Below are 23,116 nucleotides of genomic sequence, written 5' to 3' on the forward strand. Positions count from 1 at the left end.
GAAGAGCTGAGGCGTGGAGGGCTGGGGTCAACCAGCTGGCTAAGATCAGATGGGGAGAGACTCTGTTTCGTGTCGGCCTGTATCCCACAGTGGAACCTGGGAAAGTCTTGTTGGTTACCAAGGCCCTGGGGCAGCACCCAGAAAAAAGTAGGTGCTCAAGAACATCTGAATGGACGGACGGACGGATGGATGGATGGATGGATGGATATAGATAAATGAATAGGTAGATGGATAGATGGATGACAGATGAATAGGTGAGTAGACGGAAAATGGATGGATCTATGGATGAAGGATGGATGGATGGACGGACAGACGGACAAATGCATGGGTGGATGGATGGATGGACGGACGGATGGATGGATAGGTAGATGGACGGACAGATGGATGGATGGATGGACGGATGGATGGATAGGTAGATGGACGGACAGATGGATGGATAGATGGACGGACCGATGGATGGATAGGTAGATGGACTGATGGAGGGATGGATGGACGGACAGGTAGGTGAATGGACGGGTGGCTGTGTGGATGGACGGACTGATGAGTAGATGGATGAACAAATGGAAGACCACAGGTGGACATGGGTAGGCAGGTCAGCAGACGAATAAACGGACAGATGAACAGACAGAAGAATGGACAGGAGGATGCATAGGTGGACGGTGTAGAACCCAAACCAGGGAGGACAAAGGGCACCAGCCCAGCCTCCCCCACTATCTAAAAATGCACAGCACACGAGCCACGGCCTCTCATTTAATGGCAGCACAGTCTGCAATTTGGTTCCTACAGCAGGGGAGCTGTGGGCACTGCCCGGAGGCCAGGGGCAGGCCCAAGCTGGGGGCAGAGGGCACGAGGCTGCAGGAGAGAGGCTGACACTCTTCTCTGCCCCGAAGGCCCCTCCAGCCTCAAGTCGCCAGAAACTTTGGTTTTGTTTGTTTTCAAGTTTCTGTCCTCAGGGAAGCTGTCCAGAAGGGGGAAACAAAGGGGCTACTTCCCGAGCGAGCAGAGCAGCTGGGGCTGGGAGACGGAAGGACCGATGCCAACCAGAGGCAATGCCCAGGTCTTGGGCCAAAACCCCACAAGTCCCAGAGCCACTGGCAGGAATGACACTGGGAGGCGGGAACTGGAAAGGTCCCCTCCTGCTCCACCAGAGGCCCCAAACCCCATCCGAGGACCCCTCCCAAGCCCTCAAGAAGAGGCAGCATGAGGACAGGGCTCCAGCGTAGGAGAAAGAGAGAAGGAGACAGAGGAGAGAGAGAGACGCAGAGAGGCGGGGGACAAGGGAGGCACTCCCTCACTGAAGGCGAGCGAGCGAGTCAGTGCTGGGCCCCGTCAGGCCGCGCATCCCAACCAGGAGATGATCCGGAGGCCAGTGAACCTGGCAGACCCAGGCCCCCCAATCTGGGCACAGCAGGGGACGAAGGCCACAGAGGGGGCGGGCAGGAGGTCAGGTTGGCGGCCGATGGGTGGCCCCAGTGGCTGTCAGCAGGGCAGAGAAGGAGACTCAGTCCCACCAGACCTCGATGGGCGAGAACTTCCAGAGGTCAGGCTGGCCCATGTGCAGCAGGCCACTGAAGGGCGAGGAGCTCCACTGGAACGGAGGCAGCTGGTCCCACGTAGGCCCACTGACTGCGACGAGGTGAAAGGCCCTGGCCAGCGCCATGCTGGTCATCTGGAAGCCAGGGCAGAGGTCACTGAGCACCAGCCTGGGCTGGGCTCCGAGCTGCCCCAATCCAGACGGCCCTGACCCCAGCCCTAACTTGGCCCCCACCCGCAGCCCCATGCCAACCCTGCCCCCTGGTCCGCCATCTGCTCTGACCCCCGCCACCCCGTGCCCCGCAGCGATGACACCACCCCAGGCCCGGGGTGGGGCAGCACCTTTACGTCTATGCCCCCATGGGAGCGCTGGTGCAGGGCCTGGAAAGGGTACGAGCCGTTGGCGGGGTTCAGGTCAGAGCGGGCCGAGATGGCGTTCTCTGCGTTGGCCTGGGGGTTGCAGGCTTTGCACAGGGACAGGGGGTCGTGCAGGAAGTCATTGTACCTGGATGTGGGAAGGGAGGGGGCATCAGGCGAGCTGGGCAGGGGAGGCCAAGCTCCCACTGGTGGCAGCCCCGGACACAAGCCACCTGCGTTCACGTGCCAGCTTCCCTCAGTCTTCACCCCACCATTCCACGCCTGTCCTCACATCCGCCGAGGCAGCCCTTCCTCCAGAGACCCTCTGGGGCCCCCACCCCCGATCTGGGCTAGATCCTGCCCCTCACAGCAGGGCTGGGGGCTCAGCCCGTTCCACCCTCCGTGCCCACATCCCCGAGAGGGCTTGACGGATCTCACATCTCCCACAGCGGGGGCTCCCTGCTTTGGGCCGTTCCTCTGGCTGGTGCCCAGCTCCAGGGGGCCCCTCAGCAGCGGGCCAGCACCCACGCCTGTAATGTGTGCTTACGGCTAGCCACTGCCCTGCAACCCCCCGGGCTCGTAGTGAGGCTTACACACGGGGGCCAGTGAAGCGCACGTAAAGCTCTATGGGACTCGTGGCACACGCTCCCCCACGCACCTCATGAGCCGGAGCATGGAGTCCAGGTCGTGCACCAGCGACTGGTTCCGTCGGAAGATCTGGGCTCGGGGGCTCCCATCATAGGAGAACCAGTCCCCGTACTGGGCCACCAGGGCCTGCATCCCGCTGGCATTGAACACACTCTCAAAATACCTACGGGGGGAAAAGGACGGTCACTTACTGTCCCTGCCCATGCTGGCTGTGCCCGGGAAGACAGAGGGGTGGTCACACCAGAACAAGATCACTAACAACCACAATAGGACAGTAACAGTCATGTCTTCTGTGTGTGCTGGGAGGTGGCTCACTGGGGTGACCAAGCTTGGGCTCTGTGGTCCAAGAGACATGGTTCAGATGCTGACTTCACCGCTGAACAGCTGAGGAACGCGCCTTGTTTGGAAAGTTAGGCATTTGCTAGAGGCCTCAGTTTCCTCGTCTGTGAAATGGGAACGGGGGTCATGGCGACTGTGCACTGGTTGTAAGGAGCAAATCTCTCATTGGTAGGGTACAGTGAGTGTCCGGAGGTGATGGCCGTGCGGCCTGGTCACAGCAGACCTAATGGGGGAGACCCAGCGGGGGCGGCACCTGAGCCTGGCCACCCCCGACCCTCCCCCCGTGGGCACAGCCCGAAGTCCCACTACTCTCAGCCAAAGAAAGGCCAAGGTGGTTTCTTCGCTCTGTGGGTTGAAAACATCACGCAGGGAAGAACCCCTGACCAGCATGGAGAACTGAGTAGGGGTGAGGCATGGGCACGGGTGGGGACATACGGTAGGTTGTAGCTGGCCCAGTAGGTCTTCTGGTAGAGTTCTGAGGTCTTATCGGCCACCACCACCATGCCCCTGGGACCAAGAAGAGAGATGGAGCAAGATGGTGAGAGGAGCGGCACCTGTGGGCACTGCCCTGCTCAAGAACCCCACGCGGCTCCCCATTGCCCAGAGGTAGATTAGGTCCTGGATCTTCCACCCCAGCCCGAGGCTGCCTCCCCCTCCCACCTGGCCTTCCTTAGATGGTCACCTTCCCACACACATTCCGGCGAGCATCCAGACCTTCGCCTAGGCAGCCCCGGAACCCCCTGCTTTCCTTCCCAGGCTACTCACGGGATCTGCTCCAGGACGGTGAGCACCCTGTTCCCGGGGCTGGGCCCGCCAGGGACAAATGCCTTGTAGTCCACAATCATCCACTGGTTGTTGTACCTGCCGGGAAGGAAGGAGGAATGAACACACCTGGGGACCACTGCCCCAGCCTCCCTGCAGCCCCAGGGCTCCGCGCCACCAGCAATCAAGAGAAAGAAGTGGCACTGGGGGGGAGGGTGAACTGACATCTGTCACCCTGACAGTGCAGCTTGACCAGGTGTCCTTGGCTCCCATCATGCTGTCTGTCTGCTCCAGAGACGGTTACGGCTCCCTAGTGCTTATAGGAATACAGGTCAATTCTTCAGCCCACACTGTAAGTCCCTGCACTATCTAGCTCCAATGTCTCCGGCTCAGAGGGCCCCCACTGACGCATGCCCACTTGCTCAGACAGCTCTCCCACCTCCAGGGCCCTCAAATCCAAGTTCACTTCCTGACTTCCCTCTGAGGGCCTCTCCCTAGATGGAGAGCCTGCAGGGGAGAGAAAAAGCCCCCGTTTCCCTAAGTATAAAACAAGGGAGAAGACTTTAAGACACCTTCTACCTCCAGCAGGAACTATGAGAGGGCTCTGCGGAGGGTATGGGGGGTGTGTGGCCCTGGTGCCACGTCCCTTGGGCTCTGTCAATGGGGAAATTGGTCCATTTCTAAGTGCTGGGAGCCCACTCACGTGCCACTGTTGAATCTCTTAAAGATGTCTGCCCAGGCGTCCCCGTCCAAGGCCAAGCGGTTGGCTGCCACATTACGCAACCACTCCAGCACACAGTCCTTGGGCTGCACATACTTCCAGAGGGCCGGGTTCCTGTTGCCGATGGTGGTCTCCAGTGTCACCTGTGGGAGGGCCAAGGGGGTGCTGCACAGAAGGGCCCCCTCACTTAGGATGAGGGCATGCTATCACCAAGTGGCAGTGCTGATCAGTCACGGTCCGTACATTGATTCGTTTTTCGAAACCTCACGTGCTGCTTTGGGTGCACATTCCTACTGGTTCCCTGGCTGAGCACCAAGAGAAATTCACAATCATGCATCCAGCTTTGCCCTGGGAAAGAGCCCCTGGGAGAGTCAATGGCGCTGCTCCTATGGACCCAGTCCCCCAACCGAGTCAATCAACTCTTTCCCCAGAGAGACAGCATCCCATTTCTACCCTTTCTTGCAGTTTTGTGGAGAAAATCAGCGGACTCGAAGCTGTGAGCCTGGCAGACCATCACAGTCTCACCGACCTCTTCCAGCCCTCCTGGGAAAAACACAGCATGGCTACTAATGCTCCTTTTTACTGAAAGGTAAACTGAGGCCTGAAGAAGCTAAGAGACGTGCCAAATGTCACAGCTGGTCAGTGGACGGGCCAAGATTCCATCAGCAACCTTCCAGCTCTTAAATCAATGTCCTCTCCTCTACAGCAGGATATTAGCACACTTCCTCCTCTCTTATGCAAAGCCCCCAAACCAGCTAAAAGATAGCAAGAACCATAAATGTGATGTTTAAAGGAAGAATCTGGAAGGCAAGCCTCTTGACAGCAATACCCAGGTGAGAACGCTTTCTTCCACTCCTTTCGGCCTGTACCTCCCTTGTCCCTCAACCAGCCACTCTCCGTCTCCAGAGCCACTGCCAGGATTCAGATCGGTGTGGCCCAGAAAGCCCTGGAAGGCAGTTTCCCCTCCCAGGATGGGGGAGTTCTGAAACTGGGGCTGTACTTAGGGAGTCTGCAGACTCACAGGGGAAAACACCACCTCTTCCTTCCCACCGCTGCCAAACTGCATTCAGCATCTCCCTGCACTGTGAGCACCGGTGACCCGCCACCGTGACGTGAGTGGTACCTGAGACCGTCACCAACAGAAATCAGATGTGTTCCCACCATACGAGAGGGTTGCACCCGTGTCAAAATATCACTTATGTGCCCCGTTCCTTCGAAATTAAGGTAGTTAGCACATCCGCTCCGAGAGCTTGTGATTTACTAAGTTCACAAAGCAGCGCGTATATAATGTTAAAAGGTTATTTATGTAATATTTTGCCAAACACCTTTTAATATCACTGGTTTCCTTCATGATCCCATGTATTTTGGTGTCTGCATCTGAGAATGTTATTCTGAGAAGGGGTTCACAGCACCCCCAGATTCTGCCAAAGGGGTCTGTGGCTTAGCCACCGTTAAAGACCCCGGTGGGAGGTACGTTTCCTGCTGGGACCCCTCCCAGGTCACTGGGTGAGACCTTCTCAGCTGTTCTTCCCCAGACGGTCCCCTCCTTGCCCCAGCCAGACCGTAGCGAGGGGGTCCCCTCAGTTACCACCTGGTCCTCTCACGCCTCCTTCCCCATTTCAGGGGACTAAGCCCCCCGCTGCTCTCAGAAGGCAGCAAGAAAAGGAAAGAGCCCCTTGTCGCGGAGCCGCAGGGAAACTGGCACCTCCTGCTTGGAGGGTGTTTTTAGGGCAATGTTTTCCTCTCCTCCGCATGTTGCAATCTCAGGGCTCAATGCCCCGGCGAGGGGTGCCAGGAACAGATTTCTAAACGAGCCTGGACCCCAGCCAGGAAAACCGATAAAAACAACACATTGTAAACAGCATTTATTCAGAAAACCTGGCCGGGTTAGAGGGAGGGGAGGCAGGATGAGAAACAGCAAGGGCACAGTGGAGGGAGGGATGGCTTATGCTAAAGACCGCCAAACAAACTGGGTCACTGAGGTCAAGGTCAAAGATTTTGCAAAAGGGCCCCTCAAGTGCAGCGAAGGCTGAGGAGCTGGCTCAGAATGCCGAGTCCAGGGAGAATGCCGGATCTGGCAGCCCCGACCAACAGGGACTGGGAATCCGATTGTAAGAATCAACCCGCCACTCCCCAGTGGTCCAAGCACCACAGCAGAAGAGGCCCAGCGCAGGATGGTGGAGGGGGCGGGCGCTGCATCTACCCACCTGCCCAGAGCTGCCCGGTGACCCAAAACCCCTGGGAGAGAAAGGTCACATGGGAGGGACACTCACCAGCCCGCTGCCCATGATGTAGAAGTCGTCACAGGAGAAGAGTGTGCCAGGGTAGGACGAGAAGACCACCTTGTTGCCCGGAGCCAGGGGAGAGTTCTCTGCGGGGGGGCGGCGGGGTGGGGGAGGAGAGTGAGCCCAGCAGGGGGTGGGGGTACAGGTCAGACAAACCCATCTGGGGATCCCCGCGCCCCAACCCAAGAGCCAGAGGCTCCAGGTAGGAGAGCAGCTGGTCTTGGGGGAGCCTCCATCCGTTCTGATATTTTAGCAAACCAGGCCATGAGCCGCTGGTGGGAAAGGGGACTGGGGAATGACGGCTTCCTGGGGTTTCCTTCCGGGGTGATGAAGGTATCCCGGAACAAGATACGGGTGATGGACACACATACTGCAGATATTCTAAATGCCACTGAATTGTTTGCTTTACGCCATGTGAATTTCACCTCAATTAAATTATAATTTTTTTACTACCAGAAAATTTTTTTAAAAGTAATGCAGGTTTTTTTTTTGTTTGTTTTTCTCTTCTAGAATAGGCATAACTACCTAATGGGAAAGAAACTAGAAGAGTCGCTACCTGAAGAATAACTACAAAGGGGCACAGGGAACTGCCTGGAGGGATGGAAATGCTCTCCGTCTTTACTGAGCAGCGGTCACAGGACTGCATGTGTTTGTCCAGACCTCCCAATATAGACATCCTAAAGGTGTGTGTAAACCAGCCATCAGTAAAGTTAATACGGGCCCAGGGGGTGGAGCTCAGCCCAGGATGTCATGTAGCACCTATCAGAATGAAAAAACTTGAAATGAAAAATGAAAAAAACAGAATGAAAAACTTGAAAAAGCTTGAAATGAACATAACACCCAGTGCTGGCAAATTTGGGGGAAAGTTGACACGCTCATAGACTCGTGGACAATTGTAAACCAGACCAGCCACTTTGGGGGGCAATTTGGCTGTATGTATCCAGAGACTAAAATGCTTAATTATACCCATCTTTTTTTTTTTTTTTTTTTTTTAAGTAGGCTCCACACCCAGCGAGGAGCCCAATGCTGGGCTTCAACTCACAACCCCAAGATCAAGACCTGGGCTGAAATCAAGAGTTGGACACTTAACCAGCTGAGCCGCCCAGGCACCACTAATTATCCCCATCTTCATATATTTTTCTTTTAAGATTTTATTTGAGAGAGAGAGCAAGAGGGGGAAGGAGCAGAGGGAGAGGGACAAGCAGATGCTGTGCTCAGCGCAGAGACTGACATGGGGCTCCGTCTCACAACCCTGAGGTCACAACTTGAGCCGAAATCAAGAATTGGATGCTTAAGCGACTGAGCCCCCCAAGCACCCCTACTTATGTCCATCTTTTAACCTAGGGTTTCCACTTGTCTTGCCGCAGCCCCAACCAAAAACACCAAACACCCGGACATGGCCCAAATCCTCAGTCGAGAACTTGTTAAAGTTTAGTATCAGTGGTTAGAAGGTGGACTGAACATGGCAATATCCAAAATTCTCCAAGGCCGGCTGTTGAGCAAAGAGAGCAAGCTGCAAACCATCCATCTGTTACGGTCTTATTTAAAAAAAAAAAAAAAAAATCCAGAAAGCGAACTGCTTAGGGCTGCAAAACTGCTGTATAGAACCATAAAAGTAGACACCCACCATTGTGCCTTTACCAAAATCCATACAACCATACTATTCAGAGTGAACCTGAATGTCAACTGTGATTTCCACTGAGAGTAACGTACTGACATTGACAGATAATTATAACAAGCGTACCACGCCAATGCAACACCTAACAGGAGAAAGGAGCAGGGAGGTATACGGGAACTCTCTGTATTATCTACTTGATTTATCTGTAAACCTCTAGCTTTTCTAACAAATAGAGCCTATTAACTAAAAAAAAAAAAAAAAAAAAAAAAAAGGTTCATATATACACAATAGAAGTGCATCCTAAAAATCCAAAGTCTAGACAGATCCAAACCAAAATGGCAGCAAGTATTCCCTTAGGAAGGTCTAGAATTTGGAAGAAGGGTATCACAAGAGATATATTTCTTTATCTGCATTGCTGGAACTTGCATCAGCAAGAATACATTCACATATTACTAGCATAATAAAAATCAATGAAAACAAATGGGAAAATAAGGAACATTTCATTTAGAAGAAAAACAGAACCAGATATTCACAGAAATTATCTCCTGTGAGTTACGGGGTGTTCAAGTGATTCTGATTGTATATGAATGTTTTAGTGCATTTTCCAATTTCCTATACCCTACGTGTATGACTTATGTAGGTTTTTGTTTCATTGTTTAAATAATCTCTACTCCCAACACAGAGCTCAAACTCACAACCCCGAGATCCAAGAGTTGCGTGCTCCGCGGACTGAGCCAGCCAGGCACTTCCTCACAAAGGTTCTCGTCGGAAGAGACTACAATGTTCATGGATCTAGAGCAATGAACCAGACAGATCTGTGGCTACAAACAACAACATGAATAAAGTTCACAGCCACTGCGCTCGACAACAGAAGTCAGACACAAGCAAGCCCGCGCACGTAACATGCAAAGTCAGGCACGCCGCATATATGCTGTAAGAAGGCAGATGGAGATTACGCTGGGGGTGGGGATACGTGCCTGGAAAGGGCCAGGAGAGCAGCTGCAGGGGGGCTGGGAACGTTCTATTTCTCAGTCTGGGTACACACACAGGCAGCAACACTTGCAGCCGTACTCGTGTGATGTGCACGCTTCTCTGTGTACATGTCAACGCAGAAATCTGCTTAAGTTCATGAACATGAGGTTGTTTCCCGACCATTACTGTAGTTGACATCCTGTACACCATCGCTGTGCAGAAGGCAAAATGGCTCCCTAGGGACAGATCTGAGCCAAGAACTGCTGGACCACGGGAGTGACAGATTTTGAATTTTATCAGATACCGGCGGGGTTCTTCTCCAAGTGACGGGGCTAACCGGTACTGCCATCATTAGCAGGGGGACTTGCCAACTTCTGGCAACAATGGATTTAATTTTAAGTTTCGCCAAGAAGGAGGTATTGCAAACATCTGGCAGTGGCTACCTCTGGGGTGGACACTGGGGCCCGGGATTGCAGGAGATCGCCACACTGGGGTACTCGGGCCTTAGCTGCGAAGTTTTCACATTTGACAGGAAGGGTGTATTTATGTCTTCATGCATTGCTTGTATAGCCGAGCATTTGCCCTGAGTGTCTGCTGCGAGTCCGCCCAAGCTTACGTCCCTACTGTCCGCCGTGGGACCCTGTGACTCCTCACATCAGATGCTGGGCTCTGTTTTCCCCTCCTCTCAAATGAGAGCTGGCCACTTGCCTTGCTTGGAGCAGCAGAGGGTTGTACCCATTTCAATCAGCCTTCAAGAGGCCTTCCACATTGCCCCGCTCAGATGTCACCTGAATAAGCCTCAGCTCACCCAGCTGCCCCCGCACCCAGCAGAGAGCCACCCCCAGACACGCGGAGGAGGCCAGCCTCAGTCGCCGACCGCAGAACCATCAGTGACTCAGCCAAGATCAGCCAGGCCTGGCCCAGCATAACAAAACTATCCGGCTGACCCACAGACACGTTGAGCAAAAATTAATGATTGTGTTTTAAGCTTTTGTTGTTTTAAATTTGGGGAGACTTGTTACGCAGCAGCAGGAAACTGATATGCCTTGTGATAAGGAACTAAAAAGAAACCAAGATGTCAACAATAAGGTGGACGCCTAGAATGGTTCCATGGTGTGCACAGGGCCGAGGCCCACAGGTCCCAGCAACCCCCACCCCCCTGCACTGTGTGCCCCGCACGCACACTCACACACACAGACATACCCACGTCCACCCACCTAGGGGGTCTTCCCGGAACTGGAACCAGTACTTCTTGATGATGCGCAGCATGTTCTGGTAGGAGCTCCAGGTGTTGTGGGCGATCAGAAGGTCTGTCTGGCCAGGCAGCAGCTTGATGAGGGCAGAGCAAGAGCCTGAGCCCATAATGTGCTTGGTCTTGGTCTTATTCAGGGCAGGCTCCAAGTCTCCCAGGTCCCCCGAGAGCTGCAACAAGCTGAGGAGGGCAGGATGCTAGAAGGTTACCACGCCGGCCTGCCGGCAGCCTGTTTCCATGCCCCGTTTACAGAGGAGGAAGCTGAGGCTCTGGAAGGCTAGGTGAGCGGTCCGAGGCTGGGCCAGGAGGAGGCAGAACCCATAAGGGAACCCAGGTCTGTCTGACAATAAGGTGCATGGCCCTCTCCCCTACCCTGTCCGCTCCGGGAGTGGCACTTACAGGAACCCCAAGGGTTTGATGGTAAACCTCCCAGTTGGAAAGGTCATACTGCCTTCATAGCTGTCCTCGAGGCCTTTCAGCTGCAGGAGGGTCAGCCGCACCTAGGGGGAGGGGCACAGGTGGGGTGAGGCCTCTCCCCCTAGGGCTCACGCCTTCTCTTACAATGTGAGGGGCCCCGGTGCATCCTCCAGGATCTAGACAGCCCTGATCCCCCCTCACCCAGCCCTCCATGCCAAGCACTCTCTTGCCATCGCTTAGCTAACTAGATGTTTCTGCCCTCTGCCAACCTAAATTACCCCCACTTAAGAGCCCAGCTGAAAGCCCCCTCCTCCAAAAAGCCTCCCAGCCGACCCTGACCCGCTGTCAACTGTTCCTTATTCTGAGCTCAGCTCCTGGCTGCGCTGCCACTCCGGGCATATGTCTCACTAGCTGACTCGTCCCCATTGTCATTGTCACTATTCTCTAGCTAGGGAGATCGTCACGGGGTCCCCAAGCGGCCGTGGTCGGCTCTGGGTACACACCAGGCACTTTGTTAGCATCTGAAGCAGGGATGGACAGATGGACAAAAGGGTAAGATACATGGACAGACAGTCAGACAGCACTGAGAGATGGATGCGTGGCTGCTAAGTTAGGTAGAAGGGAGGCAGGGACAGAGAAGCAATCGTCCAGGTGGAGGGCAGGGTGGGCAGAATGACAGCTGTCCAGTCAGGTGAGGAGCCTGGATGCGCAGACAGGACAAGACAGATCCATTCCTTCATCTATAAATATTCAACCAATCTTTACATGTAAAGCACCTACTATGTGCTGGCCCTCGCACTAGGCGCCTTGGATCCTGTGGTGAACAAAGCAAGACTGATCCCTGCCTTGTCCTCATAGGGCTCGGGTCTCGCTGAAGACAGACTCTGAGTCCCTCACTACAACGCCACAGGTAAGTGTGGGGACGGGACAGAGGTTGGCGGGGAGGACGTGCTCTGGGCAGAAGGGGCAGCAGGTCATCAGCCCCGAGGCAAGAAGAAACACATCTTATTCAAGGAACCAGGAGGTCAGGGAGGTTGGACCACAGAGCAGGAGGTCAGCAGGAGATGAGCCTAGGGATGGAGAGGGCGCAAAAGGGGCGCGGGCATCGTCCCCAGGGAACCAGATGGCCCCAGGTGGGGAGAGCGAGCGGCTGTGGTGGAGCTACAGATGGACAGACTGCCACCTGGAGGACAGACTGCCGATCGCCAGGAGGTAGGTGGGGAATGAATCAGACAGACAACGGGGCGAGTGAATGGGAAGAAGCGTAGTGGGCAGTGGACAGACGGGTAGACGGTGGGCGGGAAGCTGGACAGGCAACCCAAGGGGGTATGTCAATGGCTGGGGCGAGAGCGAGAGAGGAAGATGGATAAGCCTGTGGGTGGTGTGTGTGCGGACAGCCGAGCGCCGCGGATGGCTGCGTGGGAAGGAGGGGCGGACAGGGAGCGAGGGGGATGAATTGGTGGCTCGGAGGGAGGGACAGAGGGAGAAGAAGGAAGGGAGGGAAGACTGGGTGGATGGACGGACAGATGGAGGGAGGACTGATGGACGGATGGCTAGACGGCTGAAGAGAGGGGAAGGCAGGGAGGGGGAAAGGGCTGGCGAAGAGGGGCTGGCGAGACAGGCAGCCGGCCAGCCGGGCCAGCAGCAGCCGCAGCTGCGGCAGGTGCCGAGAGCAGACCCCGAGAGCAGCCCCCCGGCGCGTGGGGGCCGCACCCACCTGATGCCAGTAAGCGGACCCCTGGTTCAGCTCCATCTCCTCCTGCATCCACTCCAGGTTGGTCTCCAGGAAGCTCTTGAGCCTCTCGCAGTAACCGACTTCGTACTCGAAGGGGCCACAGTAATTCACCACCGTGTTCATCCAGTGCATGTAGATGAGCTGTGGGGCAGGCAAGGTGGGCGAGGGCAGGTGCAGGGGGGCCGGGCTGCCAGCCTTGCCAAGGACCCCGCTGATTCCCCACTCGGGCTCAGACTCCTCAACCTCAGCCAGGCCTCTGAGAACCACAGTGCCCTGGTGAGGCCTGCGCCTTTGCGCACGCGGGTTCTCTTCCCCCCGGGGCCCTTCTCAACCATCCCACTCTTGTCCCATCAGGGCCCAAAGCTCCTGGATGTCCCCCTCTCTTGAGAGACTTTAGCATTCCAAGTCTGTTCTAGACCAGGCCTCCTCGGCTACCGGAGACCCCAAGCTACATATGTATTTGGTCAGTCAACGAAGTACGACTTTCGCACCCCTACCACGTCCTGTCCTAAGCCCCGAGGACACGACAGGGAACTTACAACGGACACGTGTGCAAGTAAATGCCGGACCGGTTCAGCCAGCCCTCAAGTGGCCTGATGTCACGTGAACAAGCCTGGGCTGGCCTGCTGGCAGGTTCAAGACCATGTCGGCCCCGTCGGCCCCATCACTCCCGTCACCCCGGCTGACAGAGAGCCAACCCCCAGACGCATGAAGGAGACCATTCTAAGCCACTCAGCTGCCCCCTCCGAACTGCCAGCTGACTGCAGAAGCACGGGTGAGCCCGGCTGAGGTCAGCCGGGCCTGGCCCGGAATCTCAAATGCACCCAGCTGGCATTCCAGCAGGGGGAGGGACGTCCCCTATATTGTGGCACTACAGGGAAGGGGTCCAAGCCCAGAGCTCACAAGAAGGGCACTCTGTATGAACAGACCTGTGCACCCTCACGGCGACTCTGGAAGCAAAGAGCCATCCCCACCATCCCTGCTTTATAGCTGAAGACACTGAGGCACGGGCAGGTGACTAACTTACCCAAGGTCCTCCAGACAATGAATCAGAGTCAAGATCTGAACCCTGGAAATGTGCGGATTTGTAATTTCCCAAAGCACAGACCTCACGGGGCCAAGGCTGGCAGGTTAACTTCCAGCCACGCCCCTCACCACGCTGGAAATATTCCCAAGACACACAGGCCAGTGAGGGGATGGTGGCAGCACCCTGTACCCCAAGACTGATCGCTTAGGGACTCCCCTGCTCCACTGCCATCTCCCCGAAACACATCCAAATTCTCCTCTGCCCTCGAGGCCTCAAAGAGATGCCACCTCCTCCATGCAGCTTTCCAGTACTTCCAGAAGCATTTCCCAAATGCCTGTCCTCTATCAGGCTCTGGCCTGGTGCAGGGGTCACAGCTGGGGACAGGACACAATCACTACTCAGGAGAAGCTCCCAGGCCAGTGGGGCTGGGGGGGTAGGGGGCAGCCGAGCAAAACGCTTAGAAACAGAGAGTCTGGTCAGACAGAGCTGGGTTTGAATGCTGGCCCCTCTGCTCACTGGCTGTGTGACCCTGGGTAAGTAATTTCAGCTCTCTGGGCCTCACTGGGCTGGTCACGCCTCTCTCGGTAGGGCGGGGAGGCCAGTGTGAGGGCTGAGGCTCTCATGGGCCAGGCTCCTGGTACGTATGTCCGGGATTCCTCATAGCAGGGCCCCTGGGGCCTTGCCTCAGTTCCTGGCAGGCTAGGGGCCCCTCGAGAGACGGACTCCTGCCTCATTCACTATACCCCCAAGCAGCACCCGCCAGGCCCAGCGTCTGAGCAGCTCCACAGACATCAAGGTCCCAAGTGGATGTCCAGGTCCCTGCCGGCTGTCAGAATGAGAAGTGTGAGTTTCACCACAGGGTGTCCCCTGTGCGCAGTTATCTGTCACCTGCTCTTTCCCGCTCAGCAGCCAGCCTGTGGGAGGCGTCTGTACTGCCAATTCCTTCCCAAAGCTCCATCACATGGTGCTCGGCGGCCCTAGGGCATGTGCGGGCTCAAGGCCACCACTGCCAAATGACCTTTCCAAGTGATTGTCACACCTCCACCCACACTGCGGGGGACTGGCTGTCACTGTGACAGCTCACCCACTTCTGCTATGGGCCACCTTCTGAAATGGAGGTTCACACTTTTCTAAAACCCCAGATCGAGTACAGCAGAACGGTATGTTGCCTGAGGATTCAGCACACGTGCTAAAACCAGTTTAACGAAAGTAAGAGAGTGGAAATAATCCAAGAGTCTGCCCACGGATGCATGGATAAATGAAATGTGGTCCGTCCATACAAGACAGGATTACTGGGCCACAAAAAGGAGTGAAGGACTGACACGGTCCAGAACAGGGATGAAGCTGGAAAACACGATGTCGAGGAAAAGAAACCAGACACACAAGACCACCCACTCACATGAAATGTCAGCAATCAGCAAACCCGTGGAGACGGAAGGCAGGTTAATGGTTGCCAGGGGCTGGGGTGACGGAGAGAGGGGAGGTATGGGTATGGAGTTTCTTTCTAGGGCGGTGAGAACGTTCTGGAATTGGGTATTGGAGATGGTTGGGCAACCCTGTGAATACACTAAAAACCACTGAATTGTGCACTTTCAAATAGTGAGTTTTATGGCATGTGAATTATATCTCAATATAAATGAATGAATGAATGAATGAACAGACATTTAGGGGGATGGTGCCTCTGGGGGCAGGGGTTGGGAAGCGGGGCTCAGAGGGATAAGTAACATTGCACGTTTCAGTCCGTATGTTTCGCTACTGGGCTTCATGATTTCATATGCATCAAACAGTACCTAGCCTAAGTTTTTAGGGAATGCACGTGAGCTCTTGCTGCCCAACGACATGGAGGGCGGGAGCAGCCCTCCCACCCCACCCCACCGCACACACCTCATCTCAGGACCCTTCCAAGCTTCCGGGGGTGCGCGCCGGGTGGGGTGGGAGGCGGGAGCCTCAGGCTCCCCGACCTGGCCCTTACCTCCTCAGACACGGCGGCCTCCACCACGCCCGCGGCGTAGGCCTGCAGGCTGTCATTGTAGCGGCCGTTCGTGCGCAGCTCCAGAAAGGCCCACCTAGACGGAGAGGGGAGTGGACATTGGTCAGCCCAGGGGGCACACACACAGCCAGCCCTAGGCTGGGCACACGGCCATTTCCAGTGTTAAACCATAAAAGACGCAGTGAGGAAAGGACATTTATGTGAATGGCCGTCTGTCTGTCTTTGTGCACACGTCAGGGGAAATCTCTCAAAGGGGAGATGCTTTGTCAAAGGGCACAGGTATTTTTAACTGTATAAGCACTGACAAACAGCCGCCGGCCCAGAGCTGTACTAATCCACGTCCCAGCCTCCACCATCACACCAGTCGGGGTCAACCGAGGGCTTCCTCTGGGCCAGACGGCATTCTAGTCACTTCTTGTCCATGGACTCATTCGATCCTCGCGACAACCCCATGATCCTACCAGGCAGGCACTGCTGTTCCCCGAGGAGACGATGAAGGCACAGGGCATCGCAAGCGAGGAAGCCCACGCTGCTGCCCTCGTCCTATCCGGAGCCTCTGCCGTGTGGCCTTGCAGTCCCTTCTACCCACGTCCAAGTCCGTCCCCGCACCACCAATCTGGGCTCAGTCATCTGGCTTGCTTTCGCCAATGGAGGGCAATGCCTGTGTGCCAGGTCGAAGACGACCCTTTGAGAAGCCTCCTTTGTTTCCACTTGCCCTGCTATGCCTCTGCCGCCTGCAGGAGAACACGCCCCGGCCAGCCCGCTGCTCTCAGGGACATGAGAGAAACACGGAGCAGACCCACGGCATGAAGCAGAGCTGCCCTGCTGCCCCCCCGGATCCTTCAATAACCCTTGGTTATTTGCGAAGCCAGCAGGTTTGGCGGGTGGTTCGTTCCAAGGCACTGGTGCCTGACATGAGCGGATACATTTGCCGAAGCTTACAGAGCTGGCAAAGGACAGGGCTGGGGTTCAATTCCAGGCTCCTGCTCCTTCTGGGAAGCGGCACTTTCCAAACTCAGATGTGCAGCGATGTCACCTGAAGACCTGGTTTGGAGGCAGACTCGGATCAGGATCTGGGGCAGGGCCCAAGACACTGGATTTCTAACTAGTGGCCGGGTGAGGCCAACACTACCAGCCCACTCCCACACCGGGCTGTGGGCTACCCCCCCACAACGTACCCGGTCCTGTCTGCCCACTCCCTTGCTTGAAATGATTCCTACCAATCTTTCTCATCTTTGCCAAGGCAACGGTGGAAAAACACAAACGCAATCGTGTTGTTTTAATTATAATCCTTTAATTACTTCAATTACACTTGTTTTAATTTTAAAAATTTAATTAATTAATTAATTTTGAAAGTAGGCTCCACACCCAGCGCGGACCTTGAACTCACAACCCTGAGATTAAGACCTGAGCCGAGATCAAGAGTCAGACTCTTGCCCAACTGAGCTACCCAGGCGCCCCTACACTTGCTTTTGAATTTTTATTGGTCAATTATAGTTCTTTGGTTCAAGTGCCTGAGTCACTTTTCTCCATTGTGTTTATCTTTTCTTATTGATTTGTGAAGTTCTCTAAGTACACATTAGCCCTTTGCTTGTCACTAATATTGAAAATATGTTTGTGTTTTAATTGATTTAATTGACTTTTTTGCTTTTGCTTTTACCCTATAGAGGTTTTGGGGGGTGTTTTGTGCGGCCAATCCTATCCATCCTTTCTTTTATGGTTCTGGATTTCATTCTTGCTCCTAGGACACAAAACTATTTGCCCAGGTGGCTTCTGTAACTAGGAACAAACATTTGTTAAGGCAATTTCCACGAAGAAAACCAGGGGCACCAAGAAGAATCTCCAAACCAAGGCAGAGCCAGGATCTGCCAGGACAGTCTCATGGGCAGGCAGCCAACAACCCAAGAGCTCCAGGGAGAGAACGGCTGTGGCCTGGGGAGGACTCTGGAGAGGAAAAGACGATCAAAACACGCTCACCTGATACTTTCGTCAAGTAAGCCATTTTGAGAGCCTACCGGGTGCCAGACATGGAGGGCAGGGCGTGCCAGAGTGAATGGCATTCAGGCCTCGCCTTCCCAAGGCTAATGCAGGGGTGACGGGTGTTTGAGGGGAGGGGGGCTGGCATGTAAGCAGGTAATGACACAGCAGGGCAACTGCTGTGATGAGAAAGAGGTACCATGTGCTGACAAGATGTCAGAGACAACATTAAAAAAAGAAGAAAAAAGGATCAGAGAAGGATAAATGATAGACTCAGGACAACACTGTGTATGACAAGGCAGGTGAAGATAGGAACCTAGATCGGTCTGAGAGTAAACCTAAAACTCTGCTCTAAACTATACTTCCTGGCCCTTCCAGCCTCGACCTCCCCATCTGTAAAACAGGGAGGCTCGAACTTGGGCAAATGGCCTCTAGAGTCCCTCACTGCTGTGCCAACTGAAAACTTTGCAAAACTCCCCATCCCCAGTCAAAAGAAAACCACGAGAGTTTAGAAATGTACCCATTAGACTGTTCTCTATGAAAGAACATGTCCTTTCTGCTCACTTGATTCTAAAATAGCTGATCTTTTAGAAGAGAAAATTTAACAGAGGTCAATAAATGCAGTTCTGTTTTGTTTTTAATGCACTTACTCAAAAAAAAATAAGAAGCTGGCAGCACTGATCTCTTTCTCCAATCTTTTTTCTTTTTCTGGAGAGTCTATGGGCCACACTGGGATTTTATGTCACGGGGGCCTAATGCCTGATGATTCCTCTAAAGAGGCCACATTTGAGGAAAACCAGACCACTGCTGTGTGCTAGCAGGGCATCACATACCTCCCCTGGTCCCCACACCCTGCTTCGGGGGACAGTGCACCGTGGACACCCTCGCCTACCTTAATCTGTGGCTACCAGTCCTTCTCTCTCTTGACGGCATAGGTTCACCTTTTCTGACTTCCAAGAACAGCCGGATGGTATCTACCAACTTTACTGGACTGGGCTGCTGCTTCTCAGCTGGTGGATTTAAGCGGGTTCCCTGCTTCTTAATAGGGTAATTCCTTCTTACTGGCACTCACTTCCTGCCCCAGCTCCACGGTGACTCGTGATTTGTGTCAACCAGCTGGCTGGGAAGTCAGGCAGGGCTGAAGGGGTCCAGCCTCCCCAGAATCAAGGCTGGAACCAAACACGCAGGTCCTGCCTCCTGGGGCACCTCTGATGGCCAAGCACCAAATCCTCAACGTTTCAGGGTTCATGGGGAGTGTTGTCCAAGGTCAGATACACACAAATGAAAGAGGACAGACCACGGGGGGGAAGAGGACATAGAATTTATCCTGACAATCCCAGGATCCCCCGTGGCCAATTCTGGGGGACAGGAAGAGGAGAGATCCCCAATCCAGGTAAACAGAAGAGTCAAATCCCTGGCCCTCATCCTTTAAAAAATGAGACAATCACCCACAATTCAGAGGTTCTGCTGATCGGGAGCCAGGAAACCTCAGATGTCTTTCTTTCATCTTATCCCTAAGTTCTAAGAGGTCAATCTTAAGGGTCTCAGTTTCCCTGCTTCCAATATGAAAACTTCTTTTTTTTTCCTTTAATATTTTATTTCTTTGGGAGAGAGTGAGAGAGCGAGCATGAGCAGAGGGGAGGGCCAGAGGGAGATGCAGACTCCCTACTGAGCAGGGAGCCCAATGTGATGCTTGATCCCAGGACTCTGGGATCATGACCTGAGCTGAAGGCAGACGTTTAACCCCCTGAGCCACCCCAAAATAGGGGTTTCTAATACCTTCTCTCTACAGCACAGCCCCCAGGGCTAAAGGGGCCAACTGGACAGAAAGAATGCTGGAAACGGGATGTGAGGGCGAGAAGTGTGGAAGAGACCTGGGCTCTCGCCTCAGGCCTCAGTGTCCCTAACTATAAAATGGGGGCAGAGGACACTTGCTCCTTTCTCTTTCACTCATTCCTTCCTTCAGTAAACAAACACAGGTGCTTTCTGTGATCCCACTGAATTTCCCTTCAAGCCTCACTTTTAAGAGACAAAACAGGTTCAGAGAGGCAAAGTGATTTGTCCAAGGTCACACAGCAAGGGAGCTGGGCCACAAAGAGCTCTCCATCCAGCACAGTCATCAAGGAAGCCCTCTTTACATTTCTGCTTTCCATAATTCAGAGCAACACAGCCCAGTAGGGGTCTCCAGTAGGACAAGGCCCCCTCCCCAACCTGGACCTCACCTCTGTGCCTCCTTCCTAGCTAGTGTGGAAGCAGAGATTTGTCATGCCCTCTTGGTTTTGCTACGCAGGGCCAAAAACACGTGTGAGTCAGCAGAGAATGGGTCACCAGATTTCAGAGCCACAGAGCCACAGAGCTCTAGCTCCCCCCACAGATAGTAACTAGCAGACTCTGTGGCCTCCTCTTCCCAGGAGCCTTCCCAGATGAGCCCCACCCACCTCCTACATCTACCGCAAATCCCTTCTTCATAATCTTCCCTCTATCTGATACCCTCCCCAGTGCCACAAAGCATCAAAATGGGGATGTCCTCAGTGTCCTGTATTTCTCCAACACCTGCAGGAATTAATGCATGCCAGCAAAATGGATGGGTGGAAGAGGCGGAACGTAGGGTACACTAAAATCCCCAGCATAGCCTTAATCCAGGGCCTGAGTGCGGCTGACAAGGCTTTAAGGTGGATTTTCCCCACTACCACTGACTCAGGTTACCCTTCTGGCACTGTCTCCCCTTCTGAATGAAGACCCATCTTGCTCAGCTCTGTGTCCCCAAGGCCAAGTACATTGGTGAGTGAATGAATGAATGGACACAAGCCCTGGTACAGGGCCTGAGAAGGGTACCAACCAACCTCCCTGCCAGAGCATAACCTCAAAATGTGAGCCCCAGACAAGGAAGCTCACACAGGCAGCGGGGGTTAGAACAACAGCTAATCATGACTACCAAGGACGGAGCACTTGGCTGGTACTATCTCGGAAAGCAACTTTCGCCTGCGCCAGGGGGGAGGAGAGAAAGAAGGAGCAGAGCCCCAGGAAAAATACTATCTGGGTCTACATGAATTTAAGGATCCTGGGTTTTCACACTGGCCTAGAATCCAGGCGAGTCTTGCTGCCCTCGTTCTGGAACAGAGGCAAGAGGAAGGCACCCACGGGGTATAAGCCACCGTCAAGGAAGTGAGAGTTTCTCCCTTGAAGAGATATCACAAGCCTTCTGGCCCAGAGGCGGGGTAGGGATGGCGGGGGGGGGGGGGGGGGGGGGGGCGGTGCTCCGCGGACCTGATCCAGACGGGAGGCACTGGGGCCTGGGTGGCAGGGATCTAGTCTCTAGTGTAACCGAGGTACTGTCACCCTTAGCTGAAGGCGAGGGACTGATCCCCACGAGCTGAGGGATACTGCATTAGCCCCGACCCAACCAGGGACCTGGTCCAGGTGACTGTGCTGCAGCCTAAGAGGCGGGGAAACTGACCCCCAGGGAGCGAGGAGCACTGCCCTAGGGGCAGGCGAGGCCCCGCGCCCGTGCAACCCCCTCCCCCAGCCGGTCCCGCGCGAGGTCAGGCCAACCCTTACCCGGTCTCGCGGATGGCGTTGGTGAGGTTGGCCCAGGCCACGGCATCCGGGTGGCGGCCATCCACCAGTCGGAGCTGGCCGGTCTCGGCGTCCAGGAGCACCGAGCGGCTGCGGGAGTCGGGAGGGACCGGCCCCTCGGGCCCCCACTGGCGTCCCGAGATCGGGATCGCACCCGTCAGGCCGCTCAGAAACAGCCCGACCAGCAGGGCCAGCACCAGGGCCAGCGCCAGGGCCCGCGTCAGCGCCCGGGCCAGCCGGCCGCCGGGGGAGCCGTACATCGGGGCCACCATGACGGCGCGGAGCGGGGCGCTGCAGCCCGGCTCACGTGACTTGACTCCGCTGTGGGGGCGGGGCCAGAACTGACCGGGGAGCGGGCGAGGAGAGGCGGAGGGCGGGGCTTGAAGGAGCCCTTCCGGGGTGGGAGGGGCCTATCTTAAAGGGCCCCCCACGCCTCCGTCAGCGTCCGCAAACTCTGCTTAACAGGCTTTACCCCCAGCTGTTTATTTTTCAAATTGTCAAACTTTGAGGAAAGTTGCAGCCGTGGTAAATACCCGTGTGCCTTCCATGGATTGCTAATAATTTGCTACATTTACTTAATTGCTCCAGGATCCACTCTTCACACCATACACAAATAGAAACTCCTGAATGATGGGCATCTAGATGTAAAAAACAGAACTAAATATATAGAAGAAAATACGGGAGAATTCCTCCACAACTTGTATGTGAAAAAAGTCCTCTAACTATGACTTAAAATTCAGATGTAATAAAAGATTTATACAATTGACTATATAAAGTCTTCTGTAACTTTTACATGTGGAAAACACCATAAACAAAGTCAAAATATAACTGACAAACCAGAAGAAAATATTAACAACATATGTCATAAAAGGCTATTATCATTAATATATGAAGAATTCCTTTAAATTTGAGGGGGGATGTGAAAAACAGAAAAATGGACAAAAAATATGAAGAGACAATTCATGAAAAAATGATTGAAAAATGATCCTTAAACTTAGGGAAAATGCTCACTTCGTTGACCATAAGAGAAACGCAAATTATAGCTACATTGAGAATGAAATTCCATAGAAATACACACCAAAAGTTTTGAGTGTGTGTGAAACTGGGGAGATTGGAATGAGGTCTGTAATTTAGTTAAAAGTGAGGTGTTAATGTCCTGATTGTGGTCATTATATTTTGGTTATGTGGGATGTTATCTTAGGGAGAAGCTGGATAGACTGCACAGAAAGTGTACTACTTTTCAAAAAACTTAAAAGAAATGATTTCTCACCCATCAGATTAGAAAAAATTAAGAAGCTTGACAACATACTCTCTTGATGACCCTGGGGAAATGGACATAGGTACATGGCTGGTAGGGATGCTAAATGGAGGGGAAATAGTGTCTTTTTAAAAACTTCACATGCATTTACCTTCTGATCTAGCAATCCCACCTAAATATTTACACATAACATTGTTCACCACAGCACTGTTTGTAATTTTGAAATACTGGAAACACCAAAATGCCCATATGTAGGAAATTCATTGAGGAAGTGATCAACCCCACAATGGAGTACTATACAGCTGTAGAAAGGAAGGAAGGAAGGAAGGAAAAGGAAGTTTTCTATAAACTGGATTGGAGTGATTACTAAGACATAGTGTTCATTGAAAAAAGCAAAGTGCGAAAAAGTATATATAGTACACTTTATTTTGTGTAAAAAATGAAAGGAAGATACAATGTACTTAAATCTTCTAATTTTTTTCAAAGGAAACACAGGCTGGATAAAGCCAAAACTAATGAAATTAGTTCCCCCAAGGAGGTGGGTGAGAATGTCCTGGGAGGGTTAGGAGAGAGAATGACATGTCTATAAGGATATCTTTTTGTAGTTTCCTTTTTTAAAATTTCAGTATCATTAACCTACAGTGTTCTC

The 23,116-nt window shown here is 53.7% G+C and overlaps 1 protein-coding gene across 1 annotated transcript; it reads right to left on the reverse strand.

Moving 5' to 3' along the window:
- Positions 1-735: 735 nt before the first annotated feature.
- On the reverse strand, positions 736-21,548 carry PLBD2 (phospholipase B domain containing 2). Its single transcript, XM_032310131.1, has 12 exons — positions 21,192-21,548; positions 15,639-15,732; positions 12,622-12,780; positions 10,887-10,987; positions 10,453-10,667; positions 6,634-6,731; positions 4,343-4,503; positions 3,643-3,738; positions 3,313-3,384; positions 2,549-2,701; positions 1,876-2,038; positions 736-1,669 (listed from the first exon to the last, which is right to left on the reverse strand). Exons 1-12 carry the CDS (start codon positions 21,479-21,481, stop codon positions 1,502-1,504), a joined length of 1,770 nt encoding a protein of 589 aa, XP_032166022.1. The 5' UTR covers positions 21,482-21,548; the 3' UTR covers positions 736-1,501.
- Positions 21,549-23,116: the final 1,568 nt, after the last annotated feature.

This window comes from Mustela erminea, chromosome 13, assembly GCF_009829155.1.
Source record: "Mustela erminea isolate mMusErm1 chromosome 13, mMusErm1.Pri, whole genome shotgun sequence".
Taxonomy (NCBI): domain Eukaryota; kingdom Metazoa; phylum Chordata; class Mammalia; order Carnivora; family Mustelidae; genus Mustela; species Mustela erminea.

What these genes read in the sequence shown, in the direction of transcription:
- PLBD2 (XM_032310131.1), bottom strand. Translation starts at nt 21,481, where the DNA reads ATGGTGGCCCCGATGTACGGCTCCCCCGGCGGCCGGCTGGCCCGGGCG. An exon ending in AGGCCGCCGTGTCTGAGGAG is followed by an intron (nt 12,781 to 15,638) that starts GTAAGGGCCAGG and finishes CCTGCCCCACAG; the next exon opens with CTCATCTACATGCACTGGAT. An exon ending in TGGGCCAGCTACAACCTACC is followed by an intron (nt 2,702 to 3,312) that starts GTATGTCCCCAC and finishes TTCCCCCCGTAG; the next exon opens with GTATTTTGAGAGTGTGTTCA.